The sequence below is a fragment of the Mustela nigripes genome, chromosome 6, assembly GCF_022355385.1.
Source record: "Mustela nigripes isolate SB6536 chromosome 6, MUSNIG.SB6536, whole genome shotgun sequence".
In the NCBI taxonomy this organism is placed as follows: domain Eukaryota; kingdom Metazoa; phylum Chordata; class Mammalia; order Carnivora; family Mustelidae; genus Mustela; species Mustela nigripes.
The window spans coordinates 136487116-136510409 of record NC_081562.1 but is presented as its reverse complement, the minus strand read 5'-3'; the positions used below and the strand labels follow the sequence as shown (position 1 = coordinate 136510409).

Genomic DNA, 23294 nt, shown 5'->3' with positions numbered 1-23294 from the left:
GCTCTGCATGACTTTGTGAAATCTAAACCAATTTAAAGAACAAAACAGAAACCTTGTTTAAAACAGAATTTCAATGTTTGCCCATTAGCTAGTACTGGATGTGAATAAATGGTATAACTCTTCTTTTCATAAGGTCTCACTGTCAAGTTTGCCCCTCTTCTTCTCTGTGTATTTCCCAGCAACCAGGGTAGTGGCTCCCAGATGTTAGCATACATCAGGATTGTCTGGCCCCACCCCAGAGGCTCTGATTCTGTGGGTCTGCCATGGGGCCTGGGAACTGGCATTTCTAAGGGGTTTACAAATGAGCCTGATGTTACCCTGGGAATATTCTAGGGGAACTGCTGGACAAGGGAATTTGGGAATGTTGATGGAGTCCTTACAGCCTTTGACTTTTGCAGGCTCCTTGACAACTGAAATGGGCTGTGAGCACAATTGGTTAATCCTTAGGACCTAGTGGCCCTTTAGACAGCTAAGCCCACTTGGCTCCCCACCTGACTGGCCTCCTGCCTGACCAAACCCCCCCCTATAGCCAACTGGGGGCCTCCATTAGGATTACCCCTGAACCTGTCTTCTCTCCCACTTTCCTTTTCCCCTCTCCCATCAAGAAAAATCCCCACCATCTTTACCAAGTCAGGAGATGCTTGTGGACAAGTAGTGATCTAGGCTGTGAATGACCAGTTGCTTGAACCCATGATTGACCCAGATGTATCCCCTAGAGAAAGAATGGGTAAGGAGGGATATTTGGCTCCATGGCAATCTCTTGCCTAGATGCAGCCCTGTTGAGGAGCCTGAGGTCCCTGGCTTCCCACTCCTGGCTTAGCCATTCAGCTGCAGAAGTACTAGGACAGGAAGATTAAAAATCAGAAACTTAAAAAAAGTCCTCGCTGCCCCATGATCAGCTCCATACTGTTCATCATGAACCATGTGCAACTTTTGATGAGATTATTTCACCCCATTTTTTAAGCATTACTCGTATTTTGATTATTGATCGGCCTTTTTTTTTTCAAATTTCTTTTCAGCGTAACAGAATTCATTGTTTATGCACCACACCCAGTGCTCCATGCAATACGTGCCCTCCATAATACCTACCACCTGGCGCCCCCAATCTCCCACCCCCCACCCCTTCAAAACCCTCAGATTGTTTTTCAGAGTCCATAGCCTCTCATGGTTTATCTCTCCTTCCAATTTCCCTCAACTCCCTTCTCCTCTCCATCTCCCCATGTCCTCCATGTTATTTGTTATGCTCCTCAAATAAGTGAAACCATATGATAATTGACTCTCTTGAGAGAGACTTATTTCACTCAGCATAATCTCTTCCAGTCCCGTCCATGTTGATACAAAAGTTGGGTGTTCATCCTTTCTGTTGATCGGCCTTTTTTATTCTCCCTCCAAACTCCTTGAAAGCATCCTCAAGTATGCATTTAATTTTCTCCTAATCCCATGCTTCATCTGCAGAATTAATGTCACTGTGAATGTTAGTGCCATTCCTTCTTGGGCTGTGATTTTTGGATGAAGGATTGTATTTTTTTCCTTTTGGGTTCTGTTAAAAAAATTATTCCAACCCTTGTTAAACTAAAGAAGACTTCACTTGAGGCTACTGTAAGAATATCACAGTAGGGGAGAGAATTGGGTTCAACCCCAAGTTCATCAAGGGCATGTGGGGATTTAGAGCCTTTGAGCAGGATGAGGGTCGTGGATGGGAAATTGCTAAGAGGGGGTACTGAAGATGAGGGAACTCTTGCTAAAGGCTGGCCAAGAACCCATTAGACATTGACAGACTCTCTTCCTTGACCAAACTTGAGTTCAGCCCCTTCTGAGTCTTCTTTCTGACCAGGCTCCAGCCTTTGCTCTGTTATGAGTCCATTGGCTCTGCCATGTAGTCCAAGCTGAGCAAAAATCCCACTGAGTCACTTTGGTGAACATCCCCCACCCTTGCACCTGATCTGATTCTTCATCTTCCACCCTCCCTATCTGCCCACCCTGGCCTGCCTTCGGGAGGGATCCCCCCACCCTTGTTATCCCCTCTTAGTGATTTTCCATCCACTGACCATCCCCCTGCTCCTGGGTATAAATGTCCACTTGTCCTTGTTGTATTAGGACTTGAGTCCACTCTTTGTCTCCAACTGTAGAACCCCATTGCAGTGGTCCTCCTGAATAGTTTTCCTTACTGTCTTTACCAAGTGTCTAAAGACATTTTTTTTAAATAACATTCAAGGTAGGAGGTAAAGAACTTGGCCAGATATCAAGGGTGAGGGAATTCTCTCTATGCTGACTCAGCAGGATTCTTGCTAAGACTGGACTTTGCAGGTCCGGCAAAACCGGAAGGACACAGAAGGCCAAGGTCAAGACCTTGTCAAGAAGAGGGCTCAGAGGAGGCCGACTACAGTTTGGTCAAGGAGGGGGTCTTGAGCAGTTCTCAGAATTTCCCCAGAGCCGTGGTTGTGTATCAGAATCCACCCATGGATTCTAACCTCCAGAGGCCCGGGCCCATCTCAAATCCACTGAAGAAGATATGGAGACGTTTGGGGCTGTCACAGGCGATTCTGCTCAACAGGCAGGCCAAGAAAAGAGGCTGAGTCACTCTTGGGGAGAATAGCTCCTCAAATTTAATACTCAGGAACCAAAGAGTCACCACAAACCACTGACAAGAGATGGTCTTGCTTCACTCTTGGGAATGGGAAAAGAGCCAGACCGGAAACAGTGAAGGGAAGTGGCTTCCCCAGCTCCGTCCGATTCTTCCTGTTGTGTTTCCCTTCAGGTTTAATGTAAAGGAGAGACGTGATTTTGCTTATTCACTGGGTCGATCTTTGGAATTTTCCTAGTTGGAGGACAGGAGAGGTGTGAGTCTTCAACATTATCTCCCTCACAGACAATGCCATTGATTGAGGCAGCATTTCTGTGTTCAAGCTCTTCCCAAGCAGGACATCTCCCTCAGTTTCCCTGAGCTCCTCTCTTTATCTCTTTTTTTTTGTTTTTTGGCTAAAAATGATACCCCAATTTTTCACTAACACTGTGCAGTGAAGCTTTCTTCTCATCATTGTCTCCCCTCTGCACCCCTGCGTTGTCTCCCCTCTCCTCTACCTATGGAGCCGCCATGGAGATGACCCCTGATGTGCAGAATGGCAGTGGGGACGGAAACCGTAATCACACCTCTGCCATGTGTCGAGCGTTACTACCACCTGAGCTCTGTCATGTGGAGAGTTCAGGGAAGCAAACAAAGACCACCGCAACCCATGTTTTCCAGAAAGACAAACAGAAGCTCAGGGTGCTTAAGGGCACCTGACTACAAAGTGCTGCATCTTCTGTGATGACGTCCCTCTATCTCCCAGGAAGCAGAGTGAGCGGGCATCAGCGGGCTCAGGAAATGGAAAGCAGGATGCAGCAGCAGGAACAGCAGGCCATGGGGTGTTACCAAAGGCGGGGAGAGAGGCCCTTGGATTAGAGTGAGGTTGCTAACAAGGGTCAGAAAAAGAGAACAGGGGAGCCCCTGCAGAAGTCATTTTGTTTCTGGGGATCCCCTCTGTCTCAACCCAAGAAATAAGCTGTCAAGTCTGAGAGGTTTTCGAGGCTGCCCCAATGTAAGGTTCACTTTTTGTTTGTTTGTTTGTTTGTTTGAAATAGACAAAGTACTGATAAGGGAAAAGGATTTACCTTTCTTGAATACCTCTAAGCGTCCAGTACTTTGTGGGTTCTGTTCATCGCTCTTACTAAACACTGCTTTTCTTTATGCATTTACGAATACGAAGGTCAAGCTGTTCTTAAACTGTGATTAGGTTGTGTGGCTTGATCAGAAAGGATAAATGCTTAAAATCTGCATCAGCGTGGTGGAACTAGAGGATGTTATGCCAATAAGTGAAATAAGTCAGTCGGAGAAAGACAATTATCATACAGTTTGACTCATATGTGGAACATAAGAAATAGTACAGGGAATCTTAGTGGAAAACTCAATGGGGAGTCATCAGAGAGGGAGACAAAGCATGAGAGACTCTTAACTATGGGGAACAAACTGGGGGTTGCTGGAGGGGGGGCAGGGGGGAAGGGGTACCTGGGTGATGGCCATTAAGGAGGGCACGTGATATGATGAGCACTGGGTGTTACATGGAACTGATGAATTATTGAACACAACATCTGAAACTAGTGATGTACTATATATGTTGGCTAATTGAATTTAAATTAAAAAAGATTTTGTGGCTTGGCAAGTCTCCCACAGTGAAGTCAGCTTTAAACACACTTCACCCATTTTGTTCTTTTTTTTCCAGCCTGAAAATCTGTTGTACTACAGTCAAGATGAGGAATCCAAAATAATGATCAGTGACTTCGGGTTGTCAAAAATGGAGGGCAAAGGAGATGTGATGTCCACAGCCTGTGGGACCCCGGGCTACGTTGGTAAGAAGCGTGTGTGTGTGTGTGTGTGTCCAGGTCCCCTGTGTCTGTCTTCAGAGCTGCAGCCTGGAGCAGGATCACAGCTGCCTTCATTCCCCTTGAGGGGAGAATTAAATTGTTGAGAGACATTGGAACGAGTTAGAAGAGAAGCAGTTTCCCCTGAAACCTTTTAATAGTTGGGGAGAAATCCTGTCTGAATTGGGTGTGGGCCTGAGTTGATTTGGATGAATTCCCAGGGTTTTGATGCAAGAAATATCACATACATGTCCGTGTTTTCAAGGGGCTTCCAGTGAGGCAGTGAGATAATGATGAGATACAGACACAAATAAAACAAGTGAAATGTTGCAATAGCAGCAGCCAGAAAGAGGACATCAATAGGAAGAATCTGCTTCGTGCCTTGACGAAGTCACTTAGGAGTCGCCTGCCAATCCCAGTCGCTACTGGAAAAGCCAAGAATTAAGGTCCTTCCTAAAATCAGACCCCCACATTCTTTGTACCAAACATTCAGAATGCAGAAAAGGCATGCTGAAAAGCATCTTCTCTCTTTGGGGGACCTGGAGAAAGGCCATGGGCGCTCTTGGTGAAGTTTTCGAGACTTTGATATACACAAATATATTCACTCGTGCAGCAAATGTATACTGAGGTGCCTACTATGTGCCAGCTGCTGTCCTAGGCACTGGGGTGAAGGCAGTGCATGAGACACACGGGGCTCCTGCCCTCATGGGATTTACCTTGTAGCTGGGAGAGACAGATAACTGACAAAGACGCGAAGAATGGGATTGTTTTAGGCCGAAAATAAAATGGAAGCTTGCAATAGAGCTGCAAGGCGCTGGGGGGATTAGGATGGCTAAGGGCACAGGAACGAGAGTTGGGTATTCACCTACATGTGGACAAGCAGCCACCCTTGGGCCTGTGAGGAGGCAGAGTGTCCTGGGGAGAGGCGTCTGCTTGGTGCCAAAGCCTGGAGTGGGAAAAGCCTGTGGAGAGGGTACAAGCCGGAAATGTCTGAGAGCAGGCAGAAATGCGGTTTGGAAAATGGAGACCAAGGCTGAATTCTCATGGTACACACTGTGATAGCTTTTCCTAATAAGAACAGGAAGCCCGTCCTGAAAGAGAGGAGGGAACGTTCTATGACTGCCATTCCTGTCTGGTTTTAGGTACGACGACAAGACCTCCCCAGGCCAGGGGGAGGCAAGCAGGCCTCAGGCCTCACGAGCCTGGGGCCCAGGGCACTGTGGGAAACTCCAAATGACCTCTGGGGCCCTTCTCGTCCCTTTGGGTGCTGGCATGACATGGGTGTTAGGTCACAGCCGCCTCGTCTATAAAGGGCCCGAAGGACAAGAGAGAAGAGCAGGGCTGAGGGGAACAGAGAATAACATGAAGGGAAGCACCAGACTCAGGAGGAGATAAAGGAGCTGACAGGCGGGGCTTGTGTCCCCGGTTGGTGTGTGCGCTGGACAGAGTGGGGAGGTTGTTCTGCTCACAGAGCAGCCAGTGCAGCCCAGGCCTGGGTGAGATTCATGGCACCCTGTGCCTTCTCGGTTCTGGGGCTGCTGAAGTGGTGCAGTGGGACCCGTTGGGACCCCGACTCGGCGTGGGAGGGGGAGGGGTGGCACTTGGCATCATGGGCTGAGGAGCTGCTGAGGACACCATGCTCCCCAGCTTCCGCCTGCAGGAAGCTGACCCTCAGGCTGCAGGTCAGAAGTTCTGACACAAGTGTCCATATTTCCGTGTGCATCACACTGTTCTCCTATTTGGCTCTGATGTCAGAAAGCGCTAGCACTTTCCAAATGGGCTTTTGCTTCTTTGTGCCTTGGCAGAACCCAGGAACGGCACTTTCTCTGGGTTTCTAAGCATCTGTCATCTGAGTGGTCTCGTTCTGTTTAGATGTGAGATGCTGATGAGTCTGGGAACTGGGGACAATGTGTAGATGTGGCCCTTGATGTTACTTGATGTTACTCCCCTAAGTGGTCACAAGTAATCCCATTTTCAGATATGGAATTTTCTTTGAGTGAAGAGGAAGAGGAGCCCTGTGGGAATGTAATAGTTCCAATCATTCATGTTTGTTGAGCACTGAGATGCCTGGGGATACAGATGAGATGCCTTCCTCTTAGAGCAAGGAAGGGGCTTCACTGCGGAACCCATAACTTGTTGACATCTATATGCCTTGAGCTGTGAGCAGCAGAGTTTGGGCTGTTTCCTCCTCACCCCATCCCCACCCAGGCTCATGCCAAACTTCTATTCAGCCGTCAAAGCCCACTTTACATGTTGCCCCCTTTTGGCTGCTTTCTCAATAACCATTCTCTCTTTTGTCATCCCAGTTCTTTTCCTGACCATTTTTTCACATCGCTCTGACTATATTGCAGCAGTGTCCATATGTATTGGTATCTCTTTCCCAGCGCACTGCGGGTTTTTCCACAGCGGGGATTATCTTATCCATCTCTGCACAGATGCTTGTTAAATTGATTTTAAAAAGCCCCAACGTTCATGAAAAATAGCATTTTCTCTCTCGCCTCTTCTTCTAGTCATTTAGTATGCTTTTATTAAATTCCTGTTATGCGCTGGCCTCAGTGGTTGAGTGTTGGGAATATGAATATGAAGGAATGGAGTTTCTGACTTCAAAATGCTCACAGTATTGTGAGAGACAGAGGGAAAACAGACAAATTGAATAATGTCTGGTAAGTGCTACATTATTCATCACTTAAGGATTATTTATTTAGTGCCTACCTGCTGTTCTAGGTACTGAGGCTGCATCAGTAGAAAGGAAAAGAAAAAAACAGATAAAAGTCTTTGCCCTCAATCAAGGAGCTTACATTTGAGTGAGAGGGAAACAGACTGTATGCAAACCTCCAAGTCTCTTAATATCTTAGATTGATAAGTGCTATGGAGAAAAATAAAACAGGAAAGAGAATAGGGTGTGTGTGTGCGCATTTGTAGGGGATTACAATTTTAAATAAAGTAATCAAGGCGGCCCTCACAAAGAGGGTGACAGTGAGGTCAAGACTTGACAGAAGTGAAGTGAAGATGCTGGCCATTTGTTATTTGGAGGAAGGTGCAAAGGCCCTGAGGCAGGGGTATGTGGGGGAGCAACAGGGGTGGGGTGAACAAAGAGGAGAGCAGTAGAAGGTAAAGTCAGAGAAGGAACAGGCAGAGCATGTGCAGACAAGGACTTAGAAGTCATTATCAGGACTATGGTTTTTCCTTAGGGTGGTGGGAAGCCCCGGGAGGGTTCTGAGGAAAGGCATAGCATGATCTAACTTCTACCAGGATCCTTCTTGGTGACAGGTGGGATTAGGAGAGATGCCAGGGTGCAGGACCAGGATGGAAGAAGGGAGACCAGTTAGAAGGCTCTGGAATTATGTGAGAAAATAAGTGGGTCTAGCCTAGGTTGGGCAGAGTGGACATGGTGAGATGTTGTCAGATTCTAGGTAAAATTTGAAGGTAATGTTCTGGAGATTTTCTGGAAAACTAAAAGTAGGGCTTGAGAGACATAAATCAATGATCATTCTAAGGGTTTTTTGTTGTTGTTGTTTTTTAGCCTGAGCCCCAGGAAGAATACAGTTTCCCTTACTTGACAAGTAAAAGTCTGTGGAAAGAGCAGGTTGCAGAAATATTACCAGGGGCTTAGATTCTGATTTGTTAAAGTTTGCAAGGTTGAGAAGGCAAGTTGGAACATGAGTCTGGAGTTCTGGAGAGAGATCTGGTCTGCAGTAAGATACAGTCCATTCTCATTATGCACAGTAGTGACATTCTGTGACATCAACTCAACCCTGAACTAGTAAATACTGACCCACTGTTTCCAGGGGAGATCAGGGTCAGGTTCCTCATGAGCCCTACATTTTCGTCTACTGATTGATGCGATGCATGACCTTGTTTTATCCTGTATTTCTGCTCAGTGACACCTTATTTAATATATAGTTTTGATTCATGAACGTTGAACTCATGGTCTACACCCCATAACTTATGCCTAAATGAAGCTTATCTAGCCCATGTTTTCTCTATAAGCATGTCTCTGCTTTCTTGTGCTGGGAACACTAAACGGCACTCATCACTGCACTTGGGGACTATTTTAACCCATGAATCTACAAAATGCGTGGAAATGAAAAACATGACACTAACTGGACCATAAAAATGATACTTGTTTATAGCATGAGAGTCTAAACAGGAGGGCAGAGTGTCCCCTTGTTCGACCTTGGCTGGGGACATGCACCTTGGAAACTCAGCCTGAGTCTCTCTGCTCATGTCCACACATGACCTCAAAGGCATGGCAAGTATTGATTTGGGGGCTACAAATTTTAGCAAGTAGGCAAATTTACAAGTATGGAAACCGTGTGTCATGAGGATGTCATGTATTTGGGGGCTGACAGCCTCCAGATGTATTTTGAAGCTGTGAACTTGAATGAAATGGCCAAGGTGGGGACAGGGGAAAATGGAGGAGAAGAAACGTCCCAGGGCTGAGTCCTGGAGACCCTGGGACTGTGCAGGGGCAGCGTGTGAAGCAGGAAGAGAACCAGGGCCCTGTGGTATCTTGGGAAGTGCTTTGGGTTAGAGAAAGTACTTGTGTCAATCGTTGCTATTAAATCAAGTAAGAAGAAGACTGGGTATTGACCTTCACTTTGGGCGCCTTACATTATGGATCAATTGAACAATTGGTTGATTAAGCCAGTGGGAGCCTGAAAGCCAGTGGGCAGAAAGGGAAGCTAGTCTTTGTAAAGAGGAACTGAGCACGCTGTCAACCCTGGGGCTGGACACCACCACTCCCACCTGCCCCGGGCCACTGACTTATCTCTGCAAGGCCTTGGAATTTGGGATCCTAAACAAAGCCACAGCCCCACCTCTACTGGTCAGTTTCAATTTGAACACAGCAGAGCCCAGTCCCAGTCAGCACTCCGGAATCTGGGGGCTGTGCTGTCCAGGAGCCCAAGCCACACGCCGAGGGCTACTGTCTGCTTTCAGCTCTGGTTCACGCTTCTAGGTAGAAGTATCTGTTTCAATCTGTGAAAGCTATTGTTTGGTTGTGTTTGTTCTTACTGCTATTGCCTAAATGTCTATTCAGCTAAATAGTGAATTTTGGCAATGTCAAGATTGCTTCAATTTAAATGAGCTCTCTCTCATAATGAAGAAGTGATGAAAAGAAGGGGTGTTTATCCCAAGTATCTCAGTGCACATGGTGCCTGAGAAGGCAAAGGGATCTGAGTGCCTTGAGCTTCATCCTTTACCCTTAACAGTTGTCCAGATATTACATGTAGTTTATAAGGAACCAGGATGCTTGCAGACTGTCGCGTCACTGATGGCAGGAGACTCCGGGCATTTCAACATCACTGCGTATGGGGTTCCCACTGCCATCAGCTCCTAGAGCTTGCACTAACTGTTAAGGCCCCTCCAATGGAGTCGGGCCAGTGGGCAATACAGACGCACATAAGGTAGCATGTTTGCAGCGTGTTGTGACTGACATATTTCAGAAGCAACGTTACAAATACAGGAGAGATTGGGATCAGCAAGGTCTGGAATGACCAGGGAAAAACTCGGGGAAGAGGCTTACAACATGAAGAGTAGAATTCTGGGCCAAGATGGGGAGAGTTCCAGATGTGGGTAAGCAGAAGAACAAGGCCCAGAGTTCAGAACTGCTGCTTAGCAGGTGTGGAAGAAATGAATAGACTCATCTGACTCAGGGGGGGCTCGCACATACAGGTACGTGGAGATAATGTAGAAGAACTGATGGGGCTGTCTGGTGGCAATCGGCTTCTCAGGGTAACATAGGAGCCATCAGTACGGTATTGGCCTGGCTTTGGAATCCATTTAATTGAGCCAGGTGTGACATTCCCCCCAGGTGTCACCAATAAGGGAAAAGTCTGAGCTAGGAAAGTTAGTAAATTACTTACGTTACTTGTTCTTCTGTGTTAACTATATATCCAAATGGTCTCTCTTGACTCTGAATAGAAGCAGCAAATCACAGGAAGCACCCATTCTAATTGTGTAACTGATAAACCAAAGACGACACAGGGATGCCTCTTGGTGCAGGAAAGTCTGCTGTTTGATTTCTTGACGTCACTGTTTCTGTGCTACTGTGATTTATCCAATTCTGTGGGTCTCGTTCTCCTGATTTCAGAAAGAAAAGTAAGCAGTTTAGAAGACCTTCAAACCATGTTCTGTAGATTAAGCAACAGCATGCCTTGCCAGAGGAGGGCAAGAACAGGCTCTCTTGCTAGCAGGGGGACTTAGGAATCCCAAACTTCACTTTAGAAGGAAAAGAAGGCAGGATGGTAGAGACCTAAATTGCTTTGTGATGTTTCTGAGCTACTTAAGACTTTTCTTTTACATCGAGCGGTACTAGAGTAATGGTCTGCCACTGTGCCCAGGCTTTTCGTCTGGTGTGCACGCCAGCAACCACAGTGTTTCCTTGTGGGACGTTACTCAAGAGGAAGGCACCCTTACATCCAGTCCACCACTGTGTTCACCAGCAGAACCACACCACGGTCCTTCATGTGGTGGCTGATTGTCATGCAACCCTCCTGGTACTAATGCTGCGGGAAAGGAGTCCTGCTTTCCTTCCGTAATTTACATGGAATGTTACCAGCCCAAATCTTTGGGCTAGCCCTGGCTAAAATAGTTGAAACAAGTTTCATCGTCTTCTCTTGTGAATGGAAATGAAGAAAGGTGGGTCGATATTCTCAGCATATTTTCTGACAGAGTTACAGGAATGCCCTTCATTCATGAGACCGTGATATTCTTAGAGCTTGATTTGGGACTTGCGGTTCTGGTGAGATCTTGGAAAGCCGTGGTAGCAGCTAGCATGGTGTTGGGACGAGAACCTCTGTTCTCCAAGCCACCTAGCCCCTAGTTGGTGGCAGTCACAACCCTGAGACTTGAATGCCTGTAACCTGCATATTTCTGCCATTGGTTAGACACATGGGAGGCCTGAACCCTTCATTAAACTCTTGGGTTCTCAGTTTCTTGGATGGACTAACTGACCTCCGTGATATTCTCTGGTTCTGCCATCCTTTATCTCTAGAGACATGTGACTCACTATCATTTAAGTGTGTAAATATCCATGTGTCGAGGATATTGACACCATTTTCCCCCCATCTTCACTCAGAACAGATAAAGAAAAAAATAGAATAAGTTGCCATCACCTGTTTTTGTCCTTGTCCGCAGCCTGTCACGGTGATTCCTCGCATCTTTCCCTGTGCCCTCGGCTCCAATCCCTTCGTCCTCACTCTTCTGTTTCGCCATTTCTCCCACAGAGCTTGATTTTATATTTTCTCCCTTAAATATCACACTTCAGTATACAGCTATAAGCATCACTTTCTTCTCATCCTCTCAGACCACTGGTGGTGAAACAGGGTTTATAGAACTTGGAAATGGCCATGCAGGGCACAGATGGGTAGACAGAGGACCTGGATAAGAATTTTCTCCTTCCTTCTCTCTCAGCAGTTAGTCAGTGGCAACTAGCAGTGAGGGTTTCATCACCCCAGGTGTTGCAACCAGACCCCATTTGTTAGAGAGTGGGGAGGCTGCTCCTTCTATTAGCCTGATAGGGACAGAAGCTGCTTGTCAGCATGTGGGCAGAGGACCCCTAGCCACGTCTTGGAGGAGCCCCCACTCCACATGCCCAGCCCCCCAACTCAGTCCGCTAACTGTGTGTATAGCACTTTTCACCCTTCTGTAATTTCCGGATGGCTCCTCTCTATATCACACTGGGATGGGGTGGCATAGTTTCTAAATTGCTTCCACTTTGCTGTGGTGGTGAGGAGGGAAAGAAGCCTTGCGGCATTTTGGGAACTTACTCCTTTTTTTTTTCTTTTAATGATTAAAAACTAAAACACAAGGAATGCCTGTAAAGTTCCTCTTATTATTATTTTTTCTTAACATGTAATGTATTATTTGCCCCAGGGGTACAGGTCTGTGAATCATCAGGCTTACACAATTCACAGACTCACCATAGCACATACTCTCCCCAATGTCCATCACCCAGCCACCCTTTCCCTCCCCTCTCACCCCTGCAGCAATCCTCAGTTTGTTCCCTGAGATTAGGAGTCTCTTATGGTTTGTCTCCCTCCCTGATCCCATCTTGTTTCATTTTTTCCCTCCCTTCCTCCCCACGATTCCCCACCCTTCCTCTGAAATTGCTCATATCAGAGAGATCATATGATAATTTTCTTTCTCTGATTAACTTTTTATTGCTCAGCATAATACCCTCTAGTTTCATCCATGTTGTTACAAATGGCAAGATTTTGTTTTTTGATGGCTGCATAGTATTCCATTGTATATATACACCACATCTTCTTTATCCATTCATCTGTTGATGGACATCTAGGCTCTTTCCATAGTGTGGCTATTATAGACATTGCTGCTTTAAACATTGGGTGCGTGTGGCCCTTTAGATCACAACTTTTGTATTTTTAGAGTAAATACCCTATAGTGAGATTGCTGGGTCATAGGGTAACTCTATTTTCAGCTATTTGAGGAGCCTCCATGCTGTTTTCCAGAGTGGCTTCACCAGCTTGCATTCCCACCAACAGTGTGGGAGGGTTCCCCTTTCTCTGCATCCTTGCCAACACCTGTCATTTCCTGACTCGTTAATTTTAGCCATTCTGACTGCTGTGAGGTGGTATCTCACTGTGGTTTTGATTTGTATTTCCCTGATGGTGAGTGATGTGGAGCACTGTTTCATGTGTCTGTTGGCTATGTACATTTCCTCTTAATCTTCAAGCCAAACTTGTCAGATTTCAGAAGCAACAAAGTAGCCATCCCATTGCCCTGGATCTTGGGACAACCTCTAAAGGAACACATCACAGGCTTATTTCTCGCCATGTTGCTCTGAATTGCCTCACTCAGAACATTTCCCTTCCTCCCTCCCACTGAATTCCAGATCTCTCCCACATTTTCAAACACACAGCAGCCCCCACCCCACACCATTTTCCACTCCCTTCCCATTCCTTAGCCTTGCCTTTCCTCCTACCGGCCACATTCTGGCTTTGGTAGCATTTGAATGGTAACCCAGCTCCGAATCGGGATGGTAATTATAAACCGGGACAGTGTTTCCGAGGGGACTTTTCATGCCTGTGGTGAAATTCAAAGGCTACTAGGAAAATCTGAGCAAGCTGCCGCTTTGTGATGCATTTTTAGTCAATTACAACTCTAAGAGCAGGACAAGAAAGGGCAAAGGGACTTCTATCAGCAGAAGGACAGAGTTGTCCCAAGAGCACGCGACGACTCTGACCTGCCGTGACTTTGGAGGGAAGGCAAACCACAGGCGAAGAATGAGTCCATATTTCAGTTGTATTTTGATGTGCCGGCAAATCCAGATGGCTACTCTAACTCTCGGTGACACAACACCATTTATGAGGGCACTCACGTAAAACCCTTCGTTACCCAGGTTTTTTTTTCTTTTTTTTTTTTTTTAAAGATTTTATTTATTTATTTGACAGAGAGAGATCACAAGTAGGCAGAGAGAGAGAGGAGGAAGCAGGCTCCCTGCTGAGCAGAGAGCCCGATGTGGGACTCAATCCCAGGACCCTGAGATCATGACCTGAGCCGAAGGCAGCGGCTTAACCCACTGAGCCACCCAGGCGCCCCTTTTTTTCTTTTTTAATCCCCCTGCTGCTGGATGTTCCACCGACAGAAAGGGTTCGGATGCTGCGTCATCAGTCCTGCTCTGTGTTGTCATCAGTTCCTCCCGAGGCCAAATTCTTCCCTGAAATGGATGCCTGAATTTTATTTCCCTTCATCTGTGGAATTCTACTTGTCATCCCTGGACAGGCAGCCGCTGGGTAGAAATGTCCTGTTTCTCTCCCAGCGTTTTAAAGAAATCCCCCTCACCACTTCTCAGATACGTGCTATCACTGACTCTTTTTGGGGCTGGATTACGATTTGATTTAAGGCCCTGTTTACTCATTCACCAACAAGGGAGCTGTTTCTTCTCACTACTTGTGGAAATTCCTCAAAAACAGGAAGACAGGGATCCAAATGGCCAGCCCCGGACACAAAGCCCTAACCATATTCCTTAACGTAAAGGGCCCCATGGAACACCTCACTGAGGCTCAGATTCTTTACCGTGAAGACATAACTTCAGGACGAAGCAGCAGGTGCCCTTTGAGACAGGAAACTGAGGCATAGAAAGTTAACAAATTCTCCAAGATACGCCAGCCCTGGACCCAGGCTGTAATTCTGTCCTCTGATCCATGGCCAGATTATGGAGAGATGCTAGTGCGACTCTCTTTGTGTACCATCGCATAATTTTTTAAAAAATCTTCACTATAATTTCATGATTTCCAGCATTACAGATAACAAATTTGGAGGACAGAATGATTAACAGAGTCCTTATAGTCTGAGAACGGGAGAGTCATAATCTTGGGCCACATGTAGCACCAAGACCAGCATCTTGATATCTTTGTATTTCAACTCAAGGAGTTGGAACATAATTCTTTAAGAAACAAGGAGCCACTGAAGATTTCTGAGCAAGTTCCAAGATTCCTCATCAGTAGTCTGCCCTATTCATGATAATTGGTAAGTTCATTACAGGAGAACCAAAATGTCTTTCCAGAATCCCTCTTGAAATAAGATATGAACATTTTAACTTTCCAAATGAATATACCTGGAATGTTTAAAAGAAAGAGAAAGACCCTACTACAGTCTTTTCTCTGTTGTATTAAAAATGTTGTCCTGAGAAGCCCCCTTCATTTTTCTCCCTATGATCTATCACTGTGTAAGACTGATCAGTCAGTCGTAGCATTTTGAAAGTGCTCTACTAGAAAAGCTCCCCTCTCCCTACTTCTTGGTTAGGCTCCTCCCTGTAAAGGTGCAATCACATTGCCTAACCCAGCTAGTAGAGTGGAACTTGGATCTAGTCCCCCTGACCACCCAGGCCCCATGATCCATGTTCATGAGCCATGATATTAAAAGAGGTCTCTGCTACCTCTGACCAAGATGGACGCTCACGTTTTAGGGACTCTTCTTCCCCTCTGTAACCTACACAAAGTTCAAGTCAAGGGTCTTTCTCCTTGGCCGCTTCAGGGAGGTGAAGCCAGCTAGCAAGAGACACAAATGGACCTTGGACTAGGTCATAGGATGGCAAGCGGCCTGTCTGCTCACCTCTTCCTGCTGACATCGCAAGCACGTTAGACATTTCCAACCCATACCCAAAGACAGGAGCTCATTCAAGGAAAAGCAGAGGGCTGCTAATCTTAGTGTCTGGTCAGCTCTTCTCTGCAAGTAAGGGAAATGGCAAAAGCTTTGCAAACTCCAAAGAATGAGGGAAAAAATTAGGGTGTGCTCATATTTATAAGTAGTCTTCCAGAACAAATTTTTCTAATCTCCTTTTAAGAAAGAATTCTAATTGGGGCCAATGAAGAGAATCTGCTGGAGCTGGGCATCGCCCCCTTGAGGCCATGACAGACTATTCTCATGCCTATGGTGCTGTCAGCAGTGATGAATGGGCAGTTCCTGGGTTGCCGTCTCTAGAACCATGCCTGGACCGACAGGGGACTGGAGAAGTATTTTGAAGAATAAATGAACAAAAAGATCTGTAACTCGACAGACAGAGAGACCAACTAGATAGGAGGTTGGTATAGGGCATTCGAAGGCTCCCTCCAAGTCAAAGATTCAAGTCCTCAAACATGCCCTTGCATCACGCGTGGTCCCAGTTCAGTTCTGATTTCTAAAGGTTCTAATTTTGCATTGGGTGGAAATCTCCATTGATGAATCATTTCCATGATGCAAAGCTAGAATCAAGACAAAGTACCAAACATTATCAAGGATCTGTCCATCCTTAATTCTAAAAAATAATAAAACCTCCATTCTGGTTTTGTTCCTGTGGTTCTCTCAGCCCTTCACCCTTACATAGTAAACTACTGCTAGTTCTAGCTCTAACTTACTATGTAATTGTTTTCATGAAGCCTCATTCCAGTCTGGAGGGTTGGGCTCTGTGAATGTACCCATTTTACAGATGAACCATCTGGAGGCTTACAGAGATCTAATGACTAGCCCAAGTCCACAGGTGTAGTAAGTGGGGAATCCCAGATTTCTTTCACTAAAGAGCAAGCGTGTCTATTTAAAGCTTCTTGCATCCAGACAACTGAAGTTGTTTTGAGTTAAAACCACCTACATCCAGGCAACCATTTCACATCTTCCAGTCCCATTTAATGATAAAATAAGCCTCTGTACCTTTCCTACTCCTCAGCACTAAACCGGTTAACTTAGAGCACAAAGCAAGGCATAGTCTCACAACACTCTAGCCACAGCCTTTCTTCCCCACCATTTGACTATTAGAGGTAATATATCCTTTCTTAGATATTTTTAAGTTTTACTTACAGTAAGTGCAGTATTTCTCAGAGCTTTATTCAGAGTTTCAAATCAACATGCCTCCCATCTGGCCACGATCTTGTCTCAAGTAGTCTGATCACCTTCTTTAAGAAGGGAGCCGCGGCTGGCATGACTTCTGTGGTTTGTGTCCACTCTCAGCACCCAGGAGAACAAGGGTGCCGCGGGGGGGCAGAGCCCAAGGCTGCTTCCTTCACACCATAAAGCCAGTGCCTGAAATGGAACCCAAGCTATCATGCAATTGAAGAATGCCAGAAACACTGCCTTGGTCCTGGGACATGCGCTTTCCTTTTCTGGCATTGAGGGCTACTCTTCCCACCCTAGGCCACCCCTTCCTGATGTGTCCCTGTCCTCCATCCACTGGAGACAGTCAAATTTGAGGTACCCAAGGCAGTGGTACTCAACTTCCATACAGGAAGACAAACAGCCTTGGACATGAACTTGGTAACAGGGTGAGATCTTCTCCATCTCCTCCTTTCTCTGCAGAAAGTGCTCTTCAGCACATCCCTGAAAGCACAGGAAAAGGGAAAATTCCTTTTCTGTTTTTTTAGAGCCTGGGGACTGAGTGCCACCCCCACGCCATTAGACGGCTGCTCTTCCCACTTCTAGTCTTCTCTTTCAGTAAAGAAAATGGGCAGTTTAATTGTTTTAAAAACAAGATGAAAGGTTTCTGAACTTTTTTCCTTCCCTTTTGAAACCTTTGGAGTCCTTCCCTTTACCCGGAAACCTTGCTCTCAACCAAAATAAAACAGCTTGGGTTTTAGGACGTTTCCCACCCAGTGGAATTTTCCACAGTGGGTTGGTAGTGAGTCTCACAGCAGTAAATTCGATTATTTTACATTTTGAACCAACTGTTTCACTAAAAAGCAAGAGAAAAGCCTCAGACAGGAGGACCACATCTGTTGGTCCAAAGATCTCTCCAGTAGCTCGCGGGTGCTCTGCTAAAGCTGCCTCCTTTACGTGGTATCAGAACTTGTATTTGCTGGAGTAAATGAAGTCAGCCAAGGGGATGCTCTTTCTAAGAACACAGAATTGTTAACCTCAAGCTCGGACCAGGAAGGAAGTTCCGAGAGATCACTTAATAGAATATATTTTTCTGCCCTTTAGATCTAAAAGTAGTCATTTTGAAATCCCTTTGAAAAAAGGTTTCCCAAGGAGAGTGACACACAGGACAATGGGCCCCATGCAGAGAATTGGGGCTGCTTCTGCCTGTTTTATCCCCCAAATTCATGTCAAGAATAGCCATTTGCTAACCACGCAGAGTGTGCTAAGCCTTAAAAATACAGACCTGAGCTATGTGCCTGTGGTCAAGGGGCATGAAGCCTGGCGGTTGACAGTGTGATTCATGCAGGGGGGAAGAGATGCCGAAGGTATGATGGGAGGCCCGGGAGGCTGGCGTGTTACAGGATTTTGGTGGGTGGACCAGGAAACCCAACACATGTCACCCAGGCAGAGCTGCTCCCACTTAACCACTAGCCATCTTGCAAATGCCCTTTTCGGCACCTCCTGGGGCAAGGGAGTCTGCTCCCCTGACAGCCCCTGACAGCCTCCAGGGACTGGGATTTGAGATGCACCAGAGAAACGCCAGGGTTCTCTTGCCTGAGTCCTTTCCTTCAGTCTAGGCTGTACCAGGAGACTCAGCCCTTTCCTGCTCTGCCTGGGGGCTGATGGCATCACAAACCGGCTGCAATGACTTTTCAAGACAGCTCTCTTTGTCAAGCATCAGTCATAACAATTCAGTTCTTTTAGTTCAAAGCCTTGCTCTCTGAGGAGGTGTGGCGGTGATGAGAGTCACTGTCACCCTCCCACTACATATGAAGTACGTGAGTTGCACTGGTTACAATCAGAAGAAAAAAATGTTTCGGCTTGATGAAGAAGTTCTTTGGTATCTGACATTGTCGGGCAGTGGATTTGTGGGGAGCATGGCTCAGAAAACTCTTCCTGCTTTGCAAGGCCCCTGTTTGACTGTCTCTGGGCCTCCTCTGCCTGGAAGCTCATTTGTTGTCTGAGTGTTGGTAAACTGGATGCTGTGGCTTTTTAGAATGACAGCCGAATTCTTGCCAAGGATCGTATGGTATAAGGGAGTGTGGCTGCTTCTCAAAGTGACAGCTGGTCTCTCAAAAGATCCCAGCCAGAGGTGGACCCTCGCAGAGCACAGGCTGCATGCCAGAAGGGCGAGGGAGAGGGTAGGAGGGGGGCCCCAAACCAGGAGAATTCAACAGGTTGGGAAACAAAGGGAACCAACTGCAGGACCCAGAGGAGAGCAGGGGGGAAATACCTCAGCATGGTCATAGAAAATCGTCAGGAGGGTTTTGAATATTGCCTGAGAATTGTTGCTTTCCAAGAATCACTCCTAGATGAAAAGTAGCTAGCAGGATGTAGGTAGGCTTGTTCAAACACTGTCCCAGACAATATTTATTTTTTGTCTTTTAAGATTTTATTTATGTTTTTACTCACCCACCCACCCAGTGGGAGAGGGAGAGAATCTTAAACAGACTTCATGAGCACCGAGCCCAATGCAGGGCTCGATCTCACGACCCTGAGAGCATCACCTGAGCTGAAATCCAGAGTCAGGAGCTTAACCCAGGTGCGCTGTGACCGTTTGGTTTCAAGGATCAAATCAAAAGTGGAATTGGAATGAAGCCCATTGGTGTCTGTTGCTGTGATTGATTTTTTAAAAATTTTTACTTATTTATTTATTTGTTTATAAACATATAATGTATTTTTATCCCCAGGAGTACAGGTCTGTGAATCACCAGGTTTACACATTGCTGTGATTCATTTTTTAAAAAATGTCTTTGGTTGGTGAGAATACCCTTTCTCAGCTTTCTCTTTTCTCATTGTTACATTACATGTTGGAAGACTTCACTCTCCCCATTTGTCTCAAGTGCAGTGATCTCACCCTTGCCAGAAGGCCAGTGGTTCACCTGCCACTGGTTAAAAAGTGTTTTTATTGTGTTGTTGTTGACAGAACCTAGATAGGACACAACACCAGAAAGAACAAGAAATGTTTGGCACATGTACGGAGACTTCCACTCCCCGTATTGTTACTTTGATGTTTGCTTGTTAATCATTTAGAAATCTCCCCGCCAACACCCGTGCTACTAACCCTGGCATCTTTCTGTCCGTGGCTGTCTTCTGTCAGTTTCGAGACTAGAAGCATCTGAGAAAGATACAGATCCCTTTTTTAAAAAGACAACCCCACAAAGCCGTACACTTGATGTTATAAATTTTACCATTTACACAAAATCTCATATTTTATTTTAAGATTTATTTATTTATTTGACAGAGAGAGAGAGAGAGAGAGAGAAAGAACACAAGCAGGGGGACTGGAAGACAGAGAAGCAGGCTTCCTGCTGAGCAGGGAGCCCGATGCGGGGCTCGATCCTAGGACCCTGGGATCATGACCTGAGCCGAAGGCAGATGCTTAATGGCTGAGCCACACAGGTGCCCCAGAATCTCATATTTTATAAATTACATGTGCCATGTGTGGCTTCAAGAATCTAAACATCTCGGGGTGCCTGGGTGGCTCAGTGGGTTAAGCCACTGCCTTCGGCTCAGGTCATGATCTCAGGGTCCTGGGATCGAGTCCCGCATCAGACTCTCTGCTCAGCAGGGAGCCTGCTTCCTCCTCTCTCTCTGCCTGCCTCTCTGCCTACTTGTGATCTCTCTCTGTCAAATAAATAAATAAAATCTTTAAAAAAAAAAAAAAAAGAATCTAAACATCTCAAGCAATCTTCCTGTTCCGTGTCGCATACTACAAATCAGTCAGTTCCTTTTCAAGGGCACAGAGGGCCTTGCACTATTCGCCAGAATGCGGGTCACCCTACCAGCCCCTCACCAAGGCGAGATGCTGAGTGTGCACTTGCCCCTGGGTATACAGACTTCTGGAGGGACGCTGTGTTCTTTATTCTTTCGTCTTCAGGATAATGGATGGTGGCCAGAATTTCCCTCTATCTAAAACACAGGGAACGAGGGGGAGGAGAAGAGGAAGAAGATGTTCTTTTAAGGGGCCCTCCCTCTCACCCCCAGAGTGCTGGGGACCTGAGTCTGGGAAGCTCCGAAGAACACAGGGTCAACTCTTCCTCAGAGTGAAAGCTGCTTTTCAGGGACTGGGACTCTTACCCCTCTACACATCATGGCTCAGGGGATCAGCTCAATCTTTGCTTATAAACTGTGGCATTAACTATTGGAGGTGCCAACCTCTTCCTTCTCAGGGCTCCTTCCCCACGGCTGTCGCCGTGTCATACCTGGTGTGTGACATGAGCTTTGCCCCATATCCCGCACTGAACTCTTGCTGCCCCTGCACCACTGTTTGACACCTGGTACCCTGGGGTGGCTGAGACTGGCTGGCTTGCCCTCTCTGTAAGGGGTTCAGCAGATCCCATGACGTGGAAGCCAGGGCTCCTACCCACCAGCCTGGCTCTGTGCTCAGAATATCTGCTGTCTGTCCTGCTGGGAAGTGACACTGGGTCAGACATCGCCAGTGAGCCTTCTGTGCCTCCTTTGAACTTTCTATCAGGCCACACGGATGGCTCTGGGGGCTAGAAATTAGCTCCTTGCTGATGCAGTCACCTCCCACCATCTGTGCCCTTGTGGTCGCTCGGACCAGAACATCAGCTCAGAGAGAGCATATGTCCTAAATCAGCAGGACATTAATGTGACAAACGTCTCCCTTTTGTCAATTGCCATAATAGAAGTGTCTGAGAAATATGTTTGTAGCAGTTATAGGGAAAAGGAGGTATTGATGGGTCCAGCCCCCCATTATCCAAGGGCTACTTCAGTTTGTGAGTTTCCTGGCTTTTTGGTTCTGCTTCCCCTTTTACTACTGCATGGAGGGTGAACGGAGCAAAGATAGGACATACAGACATATTTATTTTGCTCTTGATAAAAAAGACAAAAAGTCCAGTTCAAATGTGGAGGAATGGGAGCTGAAATCGAGAAGTAGATTTGGGGTTTATCTGTGGATTGTATTTCTTACCATCATAACCAGAAATAATCAGCAGAAGTTTGTATAAATCCATAGTCCTGCTTAGGAAAATTCATTGTAACAAAGATAAGAGAGGATTTCCCTGTTAGTTTTTCTGCCACAGGACTTTTCTTACAGGTAGCACTCAACTTAACAGTAAATATATTCCCATGGATGGAACTGGGATGAGGATGAAATTGACCAGGTTCAGATCCCAGCTGGTCCATTTCTACTGGGTAGCATCAGAAAAAGAACTTCTCTGAGGCTCATTTCCCTTAGATCAGGGGCAGAGAATGATCATTGTGAGGGTTGTTGAAAGGGTTATAGTAGAAAATACTTATGAATGACCCAGATCATGGCAGGGACATCATTCCCTGTTAGTCCAGTTGGGGAGGAAGTCAGTGTAGAGACTACTTTCTCGCTGGATCATTTTGGGCAGGTTCCTTGACCCATCAGTCCCTCTGGGTCCTGTGACTTGGGAGTCATGATAATAATAATAATTAAGCCCTTGCCCCCACCAAGGCCAATTAGTGTAAATGAGTTAATTCATCCCAAAGCCATAGAACACACAATCCAGCAGACAGCTTGTCTTACTTTGTCTACTCGCTTAGGTTTTCTGGAAGGTCTATGCTAAAGACACGTCTGTCAAGTGTATTTGGGTAAAAAGGAGATTTTGTTTGTGAAGTTGCACTGTTTTTTCTTGTATTTATTTACTCTTTGCACAAAGATGTGTGACAGCCACTGCCGGTTGGGAGACACTGGGTGTGGGTATCCAGCAGAGGCTCAAGCTGCAAGGCCAGGAACAGAAAGCAAGGCTCTAGGACAAAACAAGCTGAGACCCCCAGGATGGAGGGCTCTTGGGTTAGAACTGAGGAATTGGGAGTTAGGAGCCTTTTTGCTATTTCTTGGGTGAGAAAATGAAATGTTAGTACTGAGGAGGTCACCTGCCCAAAACCTTCCAGAGGGAGCTGAAAGCAGGTCTAAGGCAGGTTTCCTAGGACCAGATTTCAGGTCTCCCCTCCCCTGGATTGTGGCATCCATGAAAGTATTAAGAGGGGGCCTCACCTTCACGCCCCACGGCACCCAGGAAGGCCCTGCCTTCCACTCCACTCTGCCTTGCCACTCCACTCTGCCCTGGGGCCAGAAATGCTTCCCCAAATTAATTTTAGGGGAAGTCACACCCTAGGCTGTGAGTGGAGGGTATCTTTCTCTGACTCAGTCTTGCCTGAGCTGCGGTACCTAGCCCAGTCCCAATATGAAAGTGTCACCTACTCTAACTGATTGATTGATTGATTGGTTGAACTTTTTTGTTAATCTTGTTATACACACACACACACACACACACGCACACACAGTGTTCTTGTATTTTTTTCTAGTTAGAAAAGCCAATACGTAAATTAAGTTCTATATCTCTACTCAGTTTTTAGCATGATGGAAAGTTCAGCTTGAGAGGCGGACAGAAAAAGAGAAGAAAAATCTAAAAAATGTTTTATGTCTTGGGCATTTAACTTGTCATGCTTGTGTCTCTCCTTTGTCACTCCACAGCTCCCGAGGTCCTGGCCCAGAAACCATACAGCAAGGCTGTTGACTGCTGGTCCATCGGAGTGATTGCCTATATTTT

At 46.3% G+C, this 23294-nt stretch overlaps 1 protein-coding gene across 3 annotated transcripts in view; it reads left to right on the top strand.

Annotated features, from left to right (window-relative positions):
• The window catches only part of CAMK1D (calcium/calmodulin dependent protein kinase ID), a 430643-nt gene that overhangs the window by 370012 nt on the left and 37337 nt on the right, over positions 1-23294 (top strand). For all 3 annotated transcript variants that reach the window (XM_059404328.1, XM_059404325.1, XM_059404327.1), the window contains 2 exons: positions 4260-4386; positions 23219-23294. In XM_059404328.1, coding sequence (XP_059260311.1) covers positions 4260-4386; positions 23219-23294 — 203 coding nt within the window. The remainder of the gene's footprint in view (positions 1-4259; positions 4387-23218) is intronic.